General features: G+C 42.4%; 1 protein-coding gene across 1 annotated transcript in view; it reads right to left on the bottom strand.

The window, feature by feature from the left end:
* Positions 1–17943, bottom strand: part of USH2A (usherin) — a 590403-nt gene that overhangs the window by 12573 nt on the left and 559887 nt on the right. The window contains 3 exon segments of the mRNA XM_038396580.2: positions 2752–2969; positions 4788–5026; positions 8406–8615. Of these exon segments, the coding sequence (XP_038252508.1) occupies positions 2752–2969; positions 4788–5026; positions 8406–8615 (667 nt within the window).

Below are 17943 nucleotides of genomic sequence, written 5' to 3'. Positions count from 1 at the left end.
TGGGGTCCAGAACAGGTCCAAGCTCCCCCCCCCCGGGTGGGGTTTGGTGTGTGGGAAGGTCTCAGGGCTAGGGCAGAGGGTTGGGGTGCAGGAGGGGGCTCAGAGCTGGGGCAGAGGGTTGCAGTGCCAGGGGGGGTGAGGCTCTAGCCTGAGGCAGGGCTGGAGATGAGGGGTTTGGGGTGCAGGCAGACTGCCCTGGGGCTGGGGCCAGAGAGGAGGATTCTCCTGAGCCCTCTCCCCACCAGCAGCAGCGAGCTCCAGGGAAGGGGCTCCCTTTCCCCCCCCCCCCCCCCCCCGCAGCAGCACACTCACCCTGCATAACTGTCACTGCGTGTGCTCCTAAGGCCCCTCTCAGGTCCAGGAAGCCCCCCTCGCCTCCCCTGTGGTGGGTGTTGGGTGAGGCTGCCATCATGTGTGCACCTCCTCCCTCCGCAGGTAGCGGCAAGTAAGGGCCACCTGCTGCCCAGGGCACAGGCACGTAGGACTGGGGGGATGCTCCTGGGGGAGAGACCTGACCCTGAACATTGGTGGAGCCAGGACCCTAGGCCATGAATATTGCTGGAGCACGGGCACCATGGGCCCATATAACTCACCGCCCCTGCAGGCAAGTAGCCAATCCTAAGGGGTTTTCACCCTAGGCGGGACTGAAATGACCACCCCTCAGTGACCTGGCTGGAGCTATTGGAATTTTATTTGCTGGAAATAGAGCCCCTTTCAGCCAGGTGTATTTTAAGCACTGATTGGCATACAAGGTTCCTATTCATGGAGACACCACTGGTTAGTGTCTCCTGGATGGTAGTATAATTGTCTCCTGTTTTGTTGCATTTTTCCTCTCATTTAACAGGTAAAGTATCTTTATTACTATTAACTATAATTGGAAGCTATTTTTCATATCAAATCAATATTTATTGCAACTAAGCCCAAAGCACTAGCTGAAGTTAATTTATTTGTTCTCCAAACCAAACTGCTTTGAGAGTGAATTATGTCCTTTTGGCATCCATTCATTTGTAAAGCTTTTTCTTGAACCATTAGTTTATTTTCAGAGAGAGTTAAAAAGCCTTACAAACAGCAATTCAAGTACAATAATTCACTGCCCTGACTAATCAATCAGTAGTGCAGTACATTAGTATATCATCAAGTCCCAGTTCCCAAATATTGTCTTCGATAAAAGCAACTTCACTTATGTGATGCAGACTTGTTAATTTGTTATGCTTTTGGCACTGTACTTACAACAAAAAATGCCCATAAACCATTGCCTCCTTTTTTAATGAAATGTTTTAGGTCTTCCTAATGAAGGAGACACAATGAACCAGAACGAATGCAAAGATTTTAGTGGCTCGGAGGGGTTGATATGGAATACATCAATATTGTAATTAACTTAGTAATGCATAGCACTGCTCTCTACTAGATCAAATCAGTACTGGTCAGTTGAGTATCATAGGCTCTGTACTGCTGAAAGCTAAGGGAGTTTCTCCTTTAGCTCAAGGGACAGAATCCTATGCTTGTGGAGGAAGAGAATGTAAAATCGATCTCCAGTGTCACTGTGTTTCAGAGTAGCAGCCGTGTTAGTCTGTATTCGCAAAAAGAAAAGGAGTACTTGTGGCACCTTAGAGACTAACAAATTTATTAGAGCATAAGCTTTCGTGAGCTACAGCTCACTTCATCGGATGCATTTGTAGCAGCATAAGGACAACTGTGAAGTTCCTTGAACTTTATTGCAACACCTTAGTGGAATTGTATAGAAGTTCATGATTTATTGGATTAGGTTTTAATAATTTACATACTGAGTTACTATTGATTTAAACAGATTTTTTTTTAAAATCTGATTTTTATAAGTTTTTCGGGTCAGGGTATGCAAAGGAAATTTACTCTGCCAGGTTACAGCATATAGATTGCCAAGGCAAAATACCCATTATATTCATTATGTGAATATTTTGGATATGATCCTATACTTACAAAAAAAACCACCAACCCCAAACCGCCCCCCCCACATTTTTAGGAAGATGTTAAACTACTTCAAATTCACTGTAGATTAACCTAGACTGTAAACACAATGCCTGTGTATTAAATTGCTATGTAAACTTCCAAGAATGCCTAAAGTACTGTATATGAATGCTTAATAATAAGGAATTCTTCACTTCATTTTTGAAGATGCTAGACCTCATGAATGGCCCAATTTTAAAAGCACTACTGCAGGAAAACTCCTGTGAACTTCAGTGGAAGTTTTACCTGCCCAAAGCCTGCAGGATCAGGCCCCAAAAAACCCACACAGCCCTCTTCTAAAATTTCTGTCCCCCTTCTATTTTGTTTGCTCCAATCATTATTACACCCTGCCTACCATTTTACTGGGCATATTTCTTTTTATTAAACTGTTGCCTTGTTAGAATGAATTCATGAAAAATATGAAATACTTAATACTTCCCACTGAACAGAATTCACAATGGAAGGACAAGGATCTTAAACTAAGAAAGGAAAAGGTTAGGTTAGATGCCAAGAAAACAGTTCTGAACAGTAAGAGCAATCAAACAGTGGATTAGACTTCCCAGGAGTGGGTGGCTGAGACATAATTACTAGAGATGTTAAGAACAGTTTTGGAAGGTTGCTAGTGGGAATGATGTAGTTAGTTCTGTGAAATGGATGGGAACAGACTAAATGATCCACATGTTTTTTCTGGAGCTATACAGTTCCACAGACTAGAAAGATGGGTATTTCAGACTCATGAATTGCTCTTTATGGTCACTATATACTCACACTCCTTCTTGGTAGTAAAGCTGGTCCATTCTGAAGCACTGCTGCCCACAGAATTGTAAGACACCACTCTCATGTTGTAGATTGTGTAAGGCTGAAGATCACTCACATTGGAATTCTGATCTTTACCTGTATACTTCACTTCAATGGGTCCAGGTTTACAGGTCTTTGCTTGTGTTTGTAAATGTGGAGGGCAAGCAGTGTACATGTGGAGTTCGTAGCTAGAGAAAAAGATTGACATTTTGATGAAAGTCTTATCAAAGGAACAAACAAATGATCAATGAGCACTGTTTTCACTCTGGCTGCTAGATGTCTGGTTACTAGTTAATGAGATGGATCTCAGCTTCATTGCTTTTGGGCACTCTAAATCCCATTCAATCTCTAATGCTTTGGTCCTGATTTAGGGTGATGACCTCTAATCCCATGCCCACAAACGATTATGCTTGTAGTTTGACACCTGCAATTTTGTGCCTACAATGAAACTGTGGATGTATTCACATCTAACTGCTTGCACCTGCAAATTAAGTAGTTAAATCTAGCTACCCATCTTTGGTATTTATAAGATATATGTATCTGTGATGCCAGTTATGCTCTCAACTTATTGCTGGTGCAAAACAGCAAGTGCAACTATTGGTTGGTGCACAATTGCACTTGTCTCATTATGATCCTGGTGAAAATCAGGCTGAGACGTTAATCCCTGCTATGCCTTAGCAGGGCTGCATTTCAAGTCCATTCTGGGAGAAAATAAATGTGCAATGTCATTACTTAAAAACTCTCTTTGTCACACACATACCAGGCAGCTGCCATCTTGGGCTTGGACTCATGGTGTGCTGAAGATGGGGGAATATGCTGTCCCTCTCTGAGAGGGAACAGGTGACCATTTTGGGATCATGTTGCTAGTTACAGTAACTGCTTAGGAACTGAACCTCAGTACAGTACACAACATTGTCCTGAAAACAGGACATTTTGTGGAAGGACTCAACAGGACAGCCCACAGATGAATCCATACCTAGGCGCAGGGGATTGGAGGATGTGGGTGCTGGTGAGGGACATGAACAGCTTTACATTTAAGCAGGTTTTCCACTTGGCAGAATGGCAAAAGTTTTTTGCTTCTCGTTAATTCATGTTTCACTGATGGTTAAAGATGATTTTTCACTGGTTCTGTTGGCTAAGCTTGCTGTGGGGCATTTGGGGAGTAGGGCAATACAGGATATTGTATGTGAACCTGCCATTTCTATCCAAAATACGCCATAGATCATCTGGTTTCTGGTGTGAGTACACTCATGATGCTGTAAAATACAGACTAATTTAGAATTGTACAATGCACTTTGTCTGAGGCTGCCAAGGAAAACCATTCAGAAGCATCAAGTGCTGCTGCCTGCTTAGGGCTGGATCCTCTTCTCTATAGTGGAAAAACTCCCAATGACTCAAATGGGATAGGAATGGGCCCTTATTGAGTGTGCTTGCTGCATGGAAAAATTTACACTTGCTCGCCATAGACTACACTGGCAACTGATTGGCTTCAAGGTGCAAATGAAGATGTTGACTTTGATTTATAAAATCCTCTGTGCTTTGGTCCTGTCTAGTCCAGAGAGCATTGCTTTTTCTCATCCTCTCCCACCCCCGCCTCACAACTTCTATGGCTTTTGCTAACAGTCTCTCTATGTGAGTGGCTGAGTGGCAGAGATAGGAATCGCCTGACTCTGGAATTCACTTCCCTTATTGCTCCAGCAAAATCCAAGTTTATTAACATTTAGGAGACACTGCAAGGTTCCTCTACCTGTACAATGTTTTGCTTGAGAGAAGATGCCCAAGGAGGGCAAGCACTTGTTGGGAGGATTTCTTCTGCATGGAATGTACACCAATTTGGAGATCATCATCATAATTTACAAATATATAAAAGAATACTAAAAACAGCACATGAGATTATCTAAAATGACTAGAGGATTTAGCCCACAACTCCCAATGATCTAAATGGAAATTGTGTGTCTAAATCTCTGAGTTGGCTTTGAAAGTCTAAATCAGATTGTGAACCTTACCTTTCCACAATGCCATTGGGTGACCGAGGTGCATTCCATTGGAAAAAAGCTGTTCTTGAGGTTATGGTATGTATATGTGGAGGGGGCTGTTGAGAGGGTGGTGCTGGTTGAGTGGTTAGTTGGGCGACTGGTCCTTTGGTACAACAGTTGAAACATGTGCAGGCCTCTACACCAACAGAGTAGGTGGTGAAAGGTTTAAGTCCATGTATCATTTGCTGGGTGGCAGTCCCTTCAGACAACTGTAAAAGGCGAGAGAGAACTTTACATAGCACAGCGCACTGTAAATGCTTAGTCAGATTGATTAAATGTTCAAAGTGTTTGACTTTGACTTGGTGTGTCCAGGGAACCTAGATTTGACCTTATCGTTCATCATCTAGTCATAGAGGGTGAAATTCACCCAGTGCAGTGGGTCTGTACAAGGCCTTCCCCATTGTTTAAGTCCTGTGATGGACTGCACTCGTGAAGCAGCTATGCACAAACACCTCTACATCCAGCATTATGAGGATCACACTGCTGGCCCTGAAAATTTGGTGGGCATTGTCAAAGAATGACAAGCAGATGACAGAACAAGGAGCAAGTGGGGGAGGTCTAGCTTGGATTTTAGGAAACACTATTTCACTGGGAGGGTGGTGAAGCACTGGAATGGGTTACCTAGGGAGGTGGTAGAATCTCCATCCTTAGAGGTTTTTAAGGCCTGGCTTGACAAAGCCCTGGCTGGGATGATTTAGTTAGGGTTGGTCCTGCTATGAGCAGGGGGTTGGACTAGATGACCTCCTGAAATCTCTTCCAACTCTAATCTTCTATGATTCTATGAATGTCCAGGAGATCTTTGCATACACAGAGCCAGTGGCCCTAATATCCTGCACAAGTGGCACAGAAGGGATGTGTCCTCTATTTCAGCCCATAGGAAACCCTCTCAGCAAAACTGAATCCATCAACCTTTAAAGAGAAACTGAGTTAAATACCACAAAGAAATGTGTGTGGACAGGAACTGTGTGGAAAGTTATAACTAATAATATAACAGCAAATAACTAAAAAAAGCAAACCATGCTGCTTCCTGGAGCTACAGTTTCTCCAATTTGCTGCGGTCATTTGTGGCTATGGTTTCCAGATCCAAAGAAATCAAACAGCATGTAGAAAAAAGCAATTTCAATCACAGTAACCACCTGCTGTGGTGATTAAGCAAGGCAAATCACCAGGGTGGACAGCAAGGAAACAGAGCATCAAGACAAGACAGAAAGCACACAAAGTCTGAATTTGATAATGCCTTCCACTCAGTGATGGAGAAGCAAGACACCCCTGTCGGCACAGCAGCCACATGGCAGGTCTAAGAGGATGAGAAGAGAAAGACAACGGAGAGACGAAAGGGTAAGTGACAAGAACATACAGGCTGAAGTAGATATGGACCCAGCTGATCATCGTAAGAGGGATAAGGACAGGCCATGCTATCAGCAAACAGGAGATGGCTTATGCTTACAGACAGGAATGATGAGCAAGGAAGACAGTGTTCCCAGCCACTTCCATGCCAGATTAGACTGGGGTAGTGGGAGAATGGGCACATACTACTACAAAAGATGAACACAGTTAAGCCTTGACAGATGGCGACATAGACACAAAGGCTTGGAGGACGTTGAGCACAAGAAATGGGATGTGTGAAGGATGGAGGTTCCCATTTGCCACTGAATTGTACAGCACTTGAAAGCTGATAATATCAGCCTTACTTTACTCAGACTTGTGTGACATTTTCCCTTGGTTTGTGCAGTATGGTTCTGGGTACTCTTCACAACCTTCTACCCTGGCCCAAGGTCTGTGGTCACTCTTTTTTGTTTTCAAGCCAGGCTGAACAATACAGGCCTGACTTAGCGAAGTTACCTGGTTTGGATGCTGCCTTGTAACAGGCCTCAGAGAAGAAACAGAGCTGCTCCACAAACTCACTGAAGCCTGCAGTGATCCCCTCGTCTTATGAGTCTCTCTTTGTATATGGGGGATTGGGCATTAGATTGCAAAGTGCAAATCTACTCATCCCTTAGTCAAAGGGATGCTAAGGAACAAGAAGACCCCATGGAGCGTAACTCTGCAGCGCACAGGAGAGGGAAGCGGTTCGGAACCCTCCATGGGCTCCCCCGGTTCTGTCCCCCACCCACCTTAAGCAGCAGAACAACACTGAGCCCACCATGTTTGGGCCTTCCATGGCCAGAAGGTGGGGCTGGATCTGCCTTTTACATTGTCCTTTTCAATTATTTCCATGCCACACTTGGCTCCTTACATCTCCTTTAGAGCCAGGCCCCCCTGTTTAGCAGATTGCCTGTCTGGTTCCACATACACGGACTCCAAACTCTCTAGCTGTTGCCTAAACAGTTGACTTACTGAGATTAAACTTCAGACCCAACCTGGGTGCAGCAAAGAACTGAGACACTGTGGATGGTGTTACCAGCTCACACCAAAAGAAAGAAACGACTCACGTCAGATGATCATTGTGTGTTTCAGATCCTCAAAGCCCTAGGCCTTCTAGTGCTTTTTATACATTTTAAGCAAAGGAACATGGGATTTTTAAAACCTAAAAGCTACTATTTTAAACAACATCATTACACTCCCCAAACTGCTTAAAGAAGAACAATGATGACCATTAAGCACTGGGTCCATGGTTTCCCCCCTCAATGATATTTCTGTTTTCTATGTAGACTCTATCAGGCCATAAAAGATCCTACACAGCACTTTTTTTTTTTGGTGTGTGTGTGTGGGGGGGGGAAGCTGGCTTTGCAGAAGGGAAGTTGCCATAGGGCTGAAAGGAGCAGATGAAGAAGAAAATCCTTAGACAACCTATATGCTGTACCTGTCCCAGATACCCCTGGAGCTGTGATGGGGATGGTCACGGAAAGGGCTCATATTGCATGCTAGAGACATGACATATACACACCTTTGTTACATGTTAATTGTGAGACACACTGAAAGCCTTTTGCTATCTTTCTACCAGTTCTTGTAACATTCTGTTGTAGGTTTGCTGAACTACTGGGGGACTGAAACATTCTTAAATGCTATAAAATAATCATTTAGAGTTCAGCAGTGCTTTCAGATGCATGTACAGCGGTTGTTATTATAAACTTTTCAGTTTTGAATTGGATAACCAGATAACATTACCACACTGTTTGCAATATTCCTAGGTGTTTCCAGAACTTTGTAGCTACTACACAATATTATCCCTGTGCCAAGTGGAAAGCTTTTCAGGGCAACCACCCTGGCCTTAAAATTTATAAGTCAAAACACAGTAATGTCCAAAGGGAGCAGCTGTTTGGTTACCAGCTGTAATTTCTGTCTAATCTTTTTGGGCTAACAAATTTTTGGAAAGTTTGTATTTCAATATAATCAATAATCTCCCAGGAACGTTGCATTGGATTCCCCCACATTTTCTCACTATATAACACAATGATAAAGGCTCTGGAATCAAGGTTAATTCTTTTAGAAGCACAACATTTAGCTAAGTGGAGACATCAGTCCTTCTTCGGCCAGAAGAGAGCACTGCTAAGTAGAAAAAAATAAAAAAGAAGAAGCTAACAGACTTAAAATCCTAAAAAAATGTTCAACTGGAAATACAAATAGAATAGCTTGATAAACACTCACCACCACATCGGTCCCCCTGGTGCTATTTGAGAACAGCCTGTAGAGACTGACTATCCCATTTGGCTTAAGAGGGGGGCTGATGTTTACCACAGCTAACGTAGAAGCCACAGTGTGGAACATGGGTGCATGGAGGCCTTCAGGAGGGGCAGGGCCTGTTCTACAGCGTGCCCAGCTGCTAGGAGTCCGACCTGCAGAGTTTACTGACCAGACCTTGAAAAAACAAAACAAAGAGCAATTTGTGAAGGGTTTGAGCCTGCAAGATGCTGAACACTCCTGGGAAGTGCTGAGTTGATGGGGCTAACACAGCGTTACCGGTGGCAAGATAAAACTGCACTATGACTTAAGACAATTTTGTGACATTTCTCTAGTCCCTCCATCTGGTTCAAATCAATTCTTTTTAAAGAGGGGAATAAAATATTTTTAAGAACATAAGAATGGCCACAGTGGGTCAGACCAAAGGTCCATCTAGCCTGGTATCCTGTCTTCCGACAGTGGCCAGTATCAGGTGCTTCAGAGGGAAAGGACAGAACAGGTAATCATCAAGTCATCCATCTCCTGTCACGCATTCCTAGCTTTTCATCATTATGATTAAGAGGGGCAACTACATTTTCATGAAGTTCCTGCAAGGCTGATTTAAGAACAGACACTTTTGTTTGCCATGTAATACTGTACACAGAGGAGGCCCTAGAAAACTTTACCTTATCTTACCTAAGATAAGGTAAGAAAGGGCAGCATTCCCTTGACTATTGCAAATTCCAAGGGCAAACTGCAAATACTGACCTAGCCCCAATCCTGCTATTGTATCCCTGTGGGTTATGTCTTTTTCGCCTGTGAATAGGTCCAATTAAATCAATGTGGCTCTGCATGGGATTTAAGTTCCCTTTGCACTGATCCAATTACAGAAGCAGGACCTTAGTGATTTAAGGCAATTGGCAAGTTTTTAAGGGACCCCACTCTATTAAATATATTAATATAATTAATCATTTGGCAAAATAGTCAGTAATCCAAAGTATAATATAAAGAAAACACATTGAAAAGCATGGGTAAGTCAGCACCTCTAATTTTATTCATTTATTTTTGCAATAACATTTGCTTTATTATATTAGCACAAAGAGAGTGGTTTCAGTTCCAAGGTTTCAAAATACAGCAGCTTGAATTAGGCCTGATTAAAAACTGCACGTCTCTATGAACTATGCCTACTGATTTTGTCAGCTTCACCAAAACCAGACTGATCTGCAGACTACATAAAACTCAGCACTTATTAAACACAGTCTCCAACAAATCTGCATGAAAATTAAATTTTGCTTTCATCAAGGAGTGCATAAACATATGGAAGGATGTATAATCTTATTTATCAAAAACCATTTGTATAATTAAACACGAATATCATAAAAGGTTGCCTTAGGTCATCATTTGCATGAGTAAGTAATTTGTAGAATGTCAGGTACAATAGACAGAATAGATGGATGTGTGAGTGTATAGGGTTAAATTAGGCTCAATAATAGGCAACCACATAGTGATCAATCAGAATGATAGATCTAAATGGCAATACAAGAGGACTGTCTGAGTGATTTTTAGTATAGGTATTCCTTAGTAAGCTTTCATGTTGAGCAGTTCTAACTACAGTAAAACACATTCTCACAAAATCTCTTCTGGACAGTTGTTTTTTTTTTTTTTTAAAGTTCTCATCTTGCTTTTTTTAAAACAGACCCTGGAGAACTTTCAGTTTTCTGAATTTACAACATCTATGTTCAGGGAGTTTACATTTTAAAAGGGGTCAGGTGCAGGAGAGAACCAAAAACATACAAGGGCTTTAAGTGTTGTGATTCAAAAACTGTAGATGTCAACTAAAGTTAAAGAATCAAAGTTACTTTCTCATACTCTTGCTAGCACATACTACTACTAAAGCAAACTCTACTACAAATGAGATCCTATACCAAAAAGTTTGCACATCATATTTTTCTTTCAGTGATCTCTGTAGAATTGTTTTCCTGAAGTCAAACTCCTTTCAGTGTACTGCAACACGCCAAACTATCTCAGTTAAGTCCTTGCGGCTACAAAGATTTGACAATAGTTGCTCATTTTAAGGAGTATTTCTTCATGGATGGCAATTCTTAGGCAGGGTACAGTTCGAAGAGATCCACCTGTATTGACTTAATACCAACCTTGGGGTGAAATGCTCCAGAGTTTTATTCTGAACTATGGGAACATGCCTGTGAGGCCTTAATGAGCAAATCATTTAACTTCTCTCAGCCTCAGTTTAGCCAGCTGTAAAAGGGTAAATGGGCATAAAAATACTTTCCTTAAGGGAGTGTTGTGATAATTAGTGATAGCAAGCACTTTGAGATTCTGAGATATAAGTATTAATTGCAGACATAAATGCTAATATTTAGACACTTGCCTGAGTTTATATGCAAACCAGACAGTTATACATCCAACTGCTAGCATTTGCACCTGCAGTCAATTGCACCTATTAAAAATTGAAGGCTCTGTCATGATCCTTTCAAAAATGCATCACACAGCAGTCATGAACCGTTACAGCTTGTTGCACGGATTAACGTAATGCTATGTGGTATGCTTTTGTACACAAACAAAATAATAGAAAGTCTTTTGAAGTTGCACTGCATCATTCTGAGGTGTGATGCAGGTAACATAAGGGGCATGCAATAACATTCATAAAAGACTGCAGACAGAAGCATTACCTGTTATATATATTGTATAAAGCCATAAAAAATAAGCTAGCCAAGAGCAGAATAAGGATAAGAGTGTGGGGGAAGTGATCATGGCACTAGACTACCAATATAAGTAGAGACTTCGGGTACTACAGTGTATGGAAAGAAGAAAACTATCAAAATAAGGTACTTGTTACTTTAACTCTTTTAATATATTGCTTCAATAATCATTAAGTCTTACATCATAGTGCGTGGACACAGAACCCTGCCAAAATCTGTACAGCCATTAGTGGGTGCAGTGTCTCAAGAAAGCCACAAAGGGGCTCCAAAAGCATCTACAGAAGAGTATTTCAGACCTCTTCATCAATTTGCTGGCCACCTGCCCAGACAGCACTTTGAAGTAGGGTCAGAAAGAAAGAAGCTCTCTGGAGGCAATATATTCAGAGAACTAGAGAACTCCAGTCACAGGTAAGTGAGTTTGTTTTCTCCTTCATAAAAGGGCCTCCATAAACCCCCGTTCTTGGAGACTGGTGAGCAGCAATCACCCAAAACGGTCATATGGCAGCTTCCAAGTCTGACAGCACAACCAAGAACTGGCAAAAACTGGGTTACAAGTGACTGTCCTACAGACCTCAATCATAAGGAGTGGCAGAAACATGCTGCAAAAGCTGCCTCAGCTCTAGCACAATAAGCCTGCCTTGGATAAACTCTCACCTGCAGTCAGGGCTGGCCTTACCATGAGGCGAACTGAGGTGGCTGCCTCAGGTGCCAGACTTGGGGGGGATGGGTGGGGGCGCCACAAGGACCCTGAGTGTAGAAAACATGTCTGCTGCTGGTGCATATGTATTTCCTCTGCTCTAGATGCACAGAGATGCTGGAGCGCTGTGCTGGAGGAAGGAGGGCACAAGAGATAACAGGCAGGCAGGAGAAAAGGTGAGAAGGAATAACAGAAAGCAACAGGAGCTGCAGGGAGAGAAAGAAGGAGGAGCCTCTTATTTATCTCTCTAGCACCCCCAGGAGCCTGGATTGATTAACTTCTCAGGGAGCTTCCTGTTTCCTGCTGCTTCCCTGAACCCACTTGAGGAGAACAGGCAGTCAACTGAAGTAGTAGGAACCAGTTAGGCCCTTAAGATGCTGATATCTTCCCTCATTCAGGCCTTGCTACCAGCCTGCTTATTTGTCCCCTTCAACTGAGTGTTGAGAGCCACTATAGCTGGCACAGAACAACAGTCATGAGTGAGAGAAGAAAACGCCCCTCTGGGGCAGCATTCAGAAAAAGAAAGAAAGCAAAGGAAGCTTTTCTATCTATCTAAGTAGGAAGGAGCTTCCCCGAGATACACAGACACAAATGTTCATAGTGAGCCTTCCGGCCCCAGTGAGGATGTGAGTGGTGAGGAGATGCCTGATCTTCCAGTTAGGCAGAGTGCAGGTGACGTGGCAGCTACTGCAGCATCCATATCTCCATCTCAAATGGATGTAACCATGCACATTCCTGAAGAAAAGTGTAGATCAGAGAAGAATGTGGTGGAGGCGCAAAAACAGCTGCTGCTGAGTTTAGTTCCTTAAGTCTAGATGATCCAGGACTGTGGACCCACTTGAGCAGCAGCCTGAGGGACTTCCTTGTACTGCATGGGTCACAGCAAGTGAAAAACTTCATGTTCCCCAAAGACAATGAAAATAGAAGTTTCCATCCAACACATTACTAGCGTGACATCCCAATGGTGACAAAGTGGAGAGGCCATAGCTTATGTACTCAAAAACCCAGAATGCTGCATACTGTTTTTGTTGCAAACTCTTCCAGTCTAATGTTCCACAGGAACAAAGGACTAGAAATATCTGGCTAGAAATCTGGCATGCCATGAGAAGGCAGTAAATCACCAGAGAGCATTCCATAGGTGGAAAGAGCTTGAGATGAGACTAGGGTTAAAGGCCACCATAGATGATCAGCATCAAGAGAAGATTGCATCAGAGTTTCTTTACTGGCAAAATGTTCTGAAAAAGGTCATTGCCATTGTGAGAATGCTTGCTACCCAAAACCTAGCACTGTGTGGCACTTCAAATCAGCTGTATGTGCCAAACAATAGAAACTTCCTTAAAATTGTGGCGCTAATGGCTGAGTTTAATACTGTACTCCAGGAGCATCTAAGAAGAGTCACCACCCAAGAAATGTACACACACCACTACCTTGAAAAAACAATTCAAAATGAGATCAAACAGTTACTGGCAACAAAAGTCAAACAGAAGATTGTGGGAGATCTGATGTCAGCAAGATATTACTCTGTTATTCTGGACTGCACACCTGACATCAGCCATATGGAACAAATGACTTTAATGGTGTGTTTTGTAACAACAACAGAACCTAGTGAAAATGTCCCTGCAATGATGACTGTCAGAGAGCATCTTCTAAAATTTATTGACATTGATGATACTACAGGAGCTGGTCTGACAAATGTGCTTCTTAAAAAGCTGGAAGATATTGGAATTGTGATCCTGACATGAGAGGTTAGGGCTACAATAATGGTGCCAACATGAGAGGAAAGAACAGAGGAGTGCAGACACAGATCTGAGAGTTAAACCCTTGAGCTTCTTTTGTCCCATGCAGTTCTCATTCATTGAATTTGGTGGTCAGTGATGCAGCATCAGCTTCTAGTGAGGCTGCTGAATTTTTTAATGTAATTCAAAGCATCTATATATTTTTCTCTGCATCAACTCATCAATGGCAAATTTTGAAGCAACATCTGGGAACATCCTCTCAGACACTGAAACCACTGAGTGCCACATGATGGGAAAGTTGAGTGGAGGCGATAAAGCCTATCAAACACCAAATTGGGAAGATAGATGATGCCATAGTTGCCATTATGGAGGATACTACTATGACAGGAACTGTTCATGGGAGAACAGTGGCAGAGGGAAATGGAATCACCAGAAACAGACATAACTTCAAATTTATGTGTGGCTTAGTGTTGTGGCATGACCTAATGTTTGAAATAAATGTTGTAAGCAAGAGACTCCAAGGTGTTGACCTTGATATATCTGGAGCAATGGAACTGGACAAAGCAAAGTCATACTTACAATCTTACCAGTCAGATGAGGAATTTCAAAATGTTCTGAAGAGTGCAGAGAAGTTGGCAGAGTAACTTCACACTGGAGCTATTTTCCCACCCATTCAAGAATACAAGAGTCACCGAAGATGACATTTTGATTACGAGGCACAGGATAATCCCATAAGAGACCCCAACAATTCAAAGTTGAATTCTTTAATCATGTGCTAGATTGTGCAATACAGTCAGTTGAAGAATGTTTCATGCAGCTCAAGGAACACAGCAGTATATTTGGGATGTTGTATGATATTCCAAAGCTCCACACTATACCTGAAGAAGACCTACACCATCAATCATAGAATATCAGGGTTGGAAGGGACCTCAGGGGGTCATCTAGTCCAACTCCCTGCTCAAAGCAGGACCAATCCCCAATTTTTGCCCCATCCCTAAATGGCCCCCTCAAGGATTGAACTCACAATCCTGGCTTCAGCAGGCCAATGCTCAAACCACTGAGCTATCCCTCCCCCCTCCAATGCATGGCACTAGAGACAGTGTTGGCACATGATGACATATGCAATATTGATGAGAGTGATTTAGGTGATGAACTGAAAGCCCTTTCAAGATACATTTCAGCAGCATCAACTCCAAAGGCTCTTCTGGAATATATGTGCACAAATAAGAAGACCAACCTCTTTCCAAATGCTTTTGTTGCTCTGCACATACTTCTAACACTTCCTGTAACAGTTGCCAGTGGAGAACGCAGCTTCTCCAAACTGAAGTTAATAAAAACACATCTACGCTTCACAATGACATAGGAGAGGCTGGTCAGCCTTGCAACCATCTCAATGGAGCGTGAGCTGGCCCAGACTGTGGACCTTCAGTAGGAAGCAGTTCAAATCTTTGCAATCAAGAAGGCACGGAAAGCATCACTTTGATTATTCAAACAGATTAAAAATGCCAGTGTTTACTATGCAGACAAGAAAAGTTACATTTGCTGTTCAGGCATTTGAAAGTTAAGTGTTACTTAACATTTTTGAACAAGTCATTTTAAGTTGTTAGTTCTCCTTTATTGGGGTAGGTAGCAGAACAGGTAGTAGAACAGGTAGTAGAACAGGAAGAAGGCAGAATTGAGACCTTTCAAAGTTTTCGCCCAAGCGAGTGGGGTTGGGGGCGTCATTTGAGCTCCCAGCCTCAGGTGTGGGTCAGCCCTGCCTGCAATAATGTCTGTGGATTCTCCACAGCACACCCACTTTCCCAAATTCAAGTCCAGTTCCTCAGCAAAGCTGAGTACCGACAACTCCCACTGAAGGCAATTAAATCTGTTTGGCTTTCAGACATGGATGAAGATCACAGAATCATAGACCTAGGGGATGGAAAAAGCCTGTTAGATCACTGAACTCATCTCCCTACCCATGCAGGAATGGTCCCTACAATTCTTTAAAAACTCAGGTCTTTACAAAGGAGCTAAAGTTTTGAGCAAGAAAACTGATTTCTTTGCATCAACATAAAATAATATGTAAAGTTATTCAATCAGTACAGGAAATCCTTAAGGGAATTAAAGGAAGGGCTGGACATAACCATGCCTCAGTGCAGGGAGATGGACTAATGACCTCTTGAGATGCCTTCCAACTCTTACATTTCCATGATTCAAGGACATAGGCCAATAGCCATCATAGCCGAGGTGAACCACCAGAAGAAAGAAAAGCACCTCACTAGTGGGCAAGCAAAATGACTTCTCAGCTAATGAATAATGAAATGGCTACCGAAACTGCCAAAATAACACTAAAAAAAGAGTGACTCACACCTAACGCATCCTAGGAGAGAGGCAGCCCTAAGTTAAGACAGTAGACACAGAATCAGAGAAAAGAAACCAGAACTCTTGACACTTGAAGAAGCACAGTCCCAGTTAATTTAGTAGCAGTATTGTGAAAAGAGTTTTATGTTCTTCACACTCTATGTGCCTCCCAAATGATGGTAGATACGTATATTGGACAGATCAGATGGAAGTCCCTTTAAACATGCTGACTCCCAGGAAAGTTCAAAAGAGAGGATTTGCTGTTCATACTGAGGTTAACACAATTCTAGCAATGGGCTATTAAAGAGGAGACCGCTCCAGTATTGAAGAGGATTCATCTGATATTGCGGTAAGTGACACAGCATACACTGCCATGAGATTTAGTGTCCTACAGTCATCTATGTGTCTGTGAGAAACAGAAGGCCAGATCAAACCACACCTGTATCTGGATTAGGGTGACCAGACAGCAAATGTGAAAAATCAGGATGGGGGGAGATGGAGTGGATAATAGGAGCCTATATAAGAAAAAGACCCAAAAATCGGGATGGTCCTTATAAAATCTGGACATCTGGTCATCCTAGCATGGATGCACAAGACACAGAAAGGATGCAAGGAGCCAACTCCTTTAGCCCTGCAGATGAGTCAAGCATAATTACAGTCCTTGCATACAGGACTGTAAGCCCAAGGACTCCACACATGTAGCACTGCTCTTGGTGCTAGCCTTTCCAAAAGTGACCTTGCAGCACCTCTGTATATGTGCCAGCAGAACTGGACCTTTGAAGGGGGGAGTGCATAGCATTTTTCAAGGGTGATGCCGTGGCTATGCTTCCCCTCAGCTCCCTGGACCTCTCAGAGACATTGTGCCAGTTTCAGTCCTCACTTTTCAGTTTCCTGAAATCAGCCTCCAAACTTAAGGTTGCATAAATATCAGATTTTTGCAATGAATAGAGATATTTTTGTTTCAGCAAAAACAGGACATTTTCAGTGCATGACTCATATTAAATAAAGGTAATGGAGCTTGTGTGATTAAGTCCCTGCACATCGTATTAGCAATGTTTAGAAACAAAAGGCTCTGTGTTTTGTTTTGGCTGTGCTGTGCACTTGCATTGGAATTTACAAGAGAAGGAACAGGTAGTTTCAAGCCATCTTTGCACTTTCCCTATTCTTGGGCCTGCCCCTAGTATAAGAAAGAGCAGTCTCAAGGATACTTTATTTTATGCACAGCTGTACTGGCACTCATGAGCCATTCTTGCAACTAAGTGCCATATAATGCAGTGCAGCCAAAATAATTGGGGTTGCTTCTGCAGAGACAACACAATTCAGAGCATAGTTCAAAAAGTCCATCTCTATACCAATCTGCTGTGTCCACCCCTGGAATAGTGTATTAATTTCTGGGCAACATCCTACCAGAAAGGCATTGACAAACTTGGAAGGGTTCAGAGAAAAGCAACATAAAACATTAATGGTGCTAGAGAGACTGATTTATGAGGAAAGAAAAAATATTAGGAAAGATAATAGATTAAACGATCTAAATAGATAGAGCTTGGTTATGAGACAAGGGGAGCAACCATAACTGTCTATTAATATTTGTGAAGTGTAAATATCAAAGATACAGAGGAATTATTTAACATGGCACATGGGGGTAGAACTAGGATTGAAAAATGAACTTGAGAATAGAAAGATTTGGGAAAAACCTCCTGCCAGGGAGATCTATTAGGCTGTAGAAGTACCCTAAGGGAAATGGTGAAAACTGATTCATTTGGGAATTTTCAAACCAGATTGGATAAAACACTAGAAAACAAACTGTAAGAACAATTCTGAACTGAGGGGGAGATGGACTTGCTGAGAGCTAATAGTTCTTTCTAGGTAGGTACTTATATGATCCTCATTACTGTAACATCTGAGTGCTTCACAACATTAATGAATTTAACTCACAAACACTGCTGCAAGGTCAGGGAATATCATTATGCCCACTTTACAGATAGGGAACTTAGTTCGGAGAGATTTAGTCACTTGCCTAAGAGCCCTGG

Source organism: Dermochelys coriacea, chromosome 3 (genome assembly GCF_009764565.3).
Source record: "Dermochelys coriacea isolate rDerCor1 chromosome 3, rDerCor1.pri.v4, whole genome shotgun sequence".
Taxonomy (NCBI): domain Eukaryota; kingdom Metazoa; phylum Chordata; order Testudines; family Dermochelyidae; genus Dermochelys; species Dermochelys coriacea.
The sequence above is the reverse complement of the archived record's forward strand: the minus strand, read 5'-3'. Positions and strand labels throughout refer to the sequence as shown.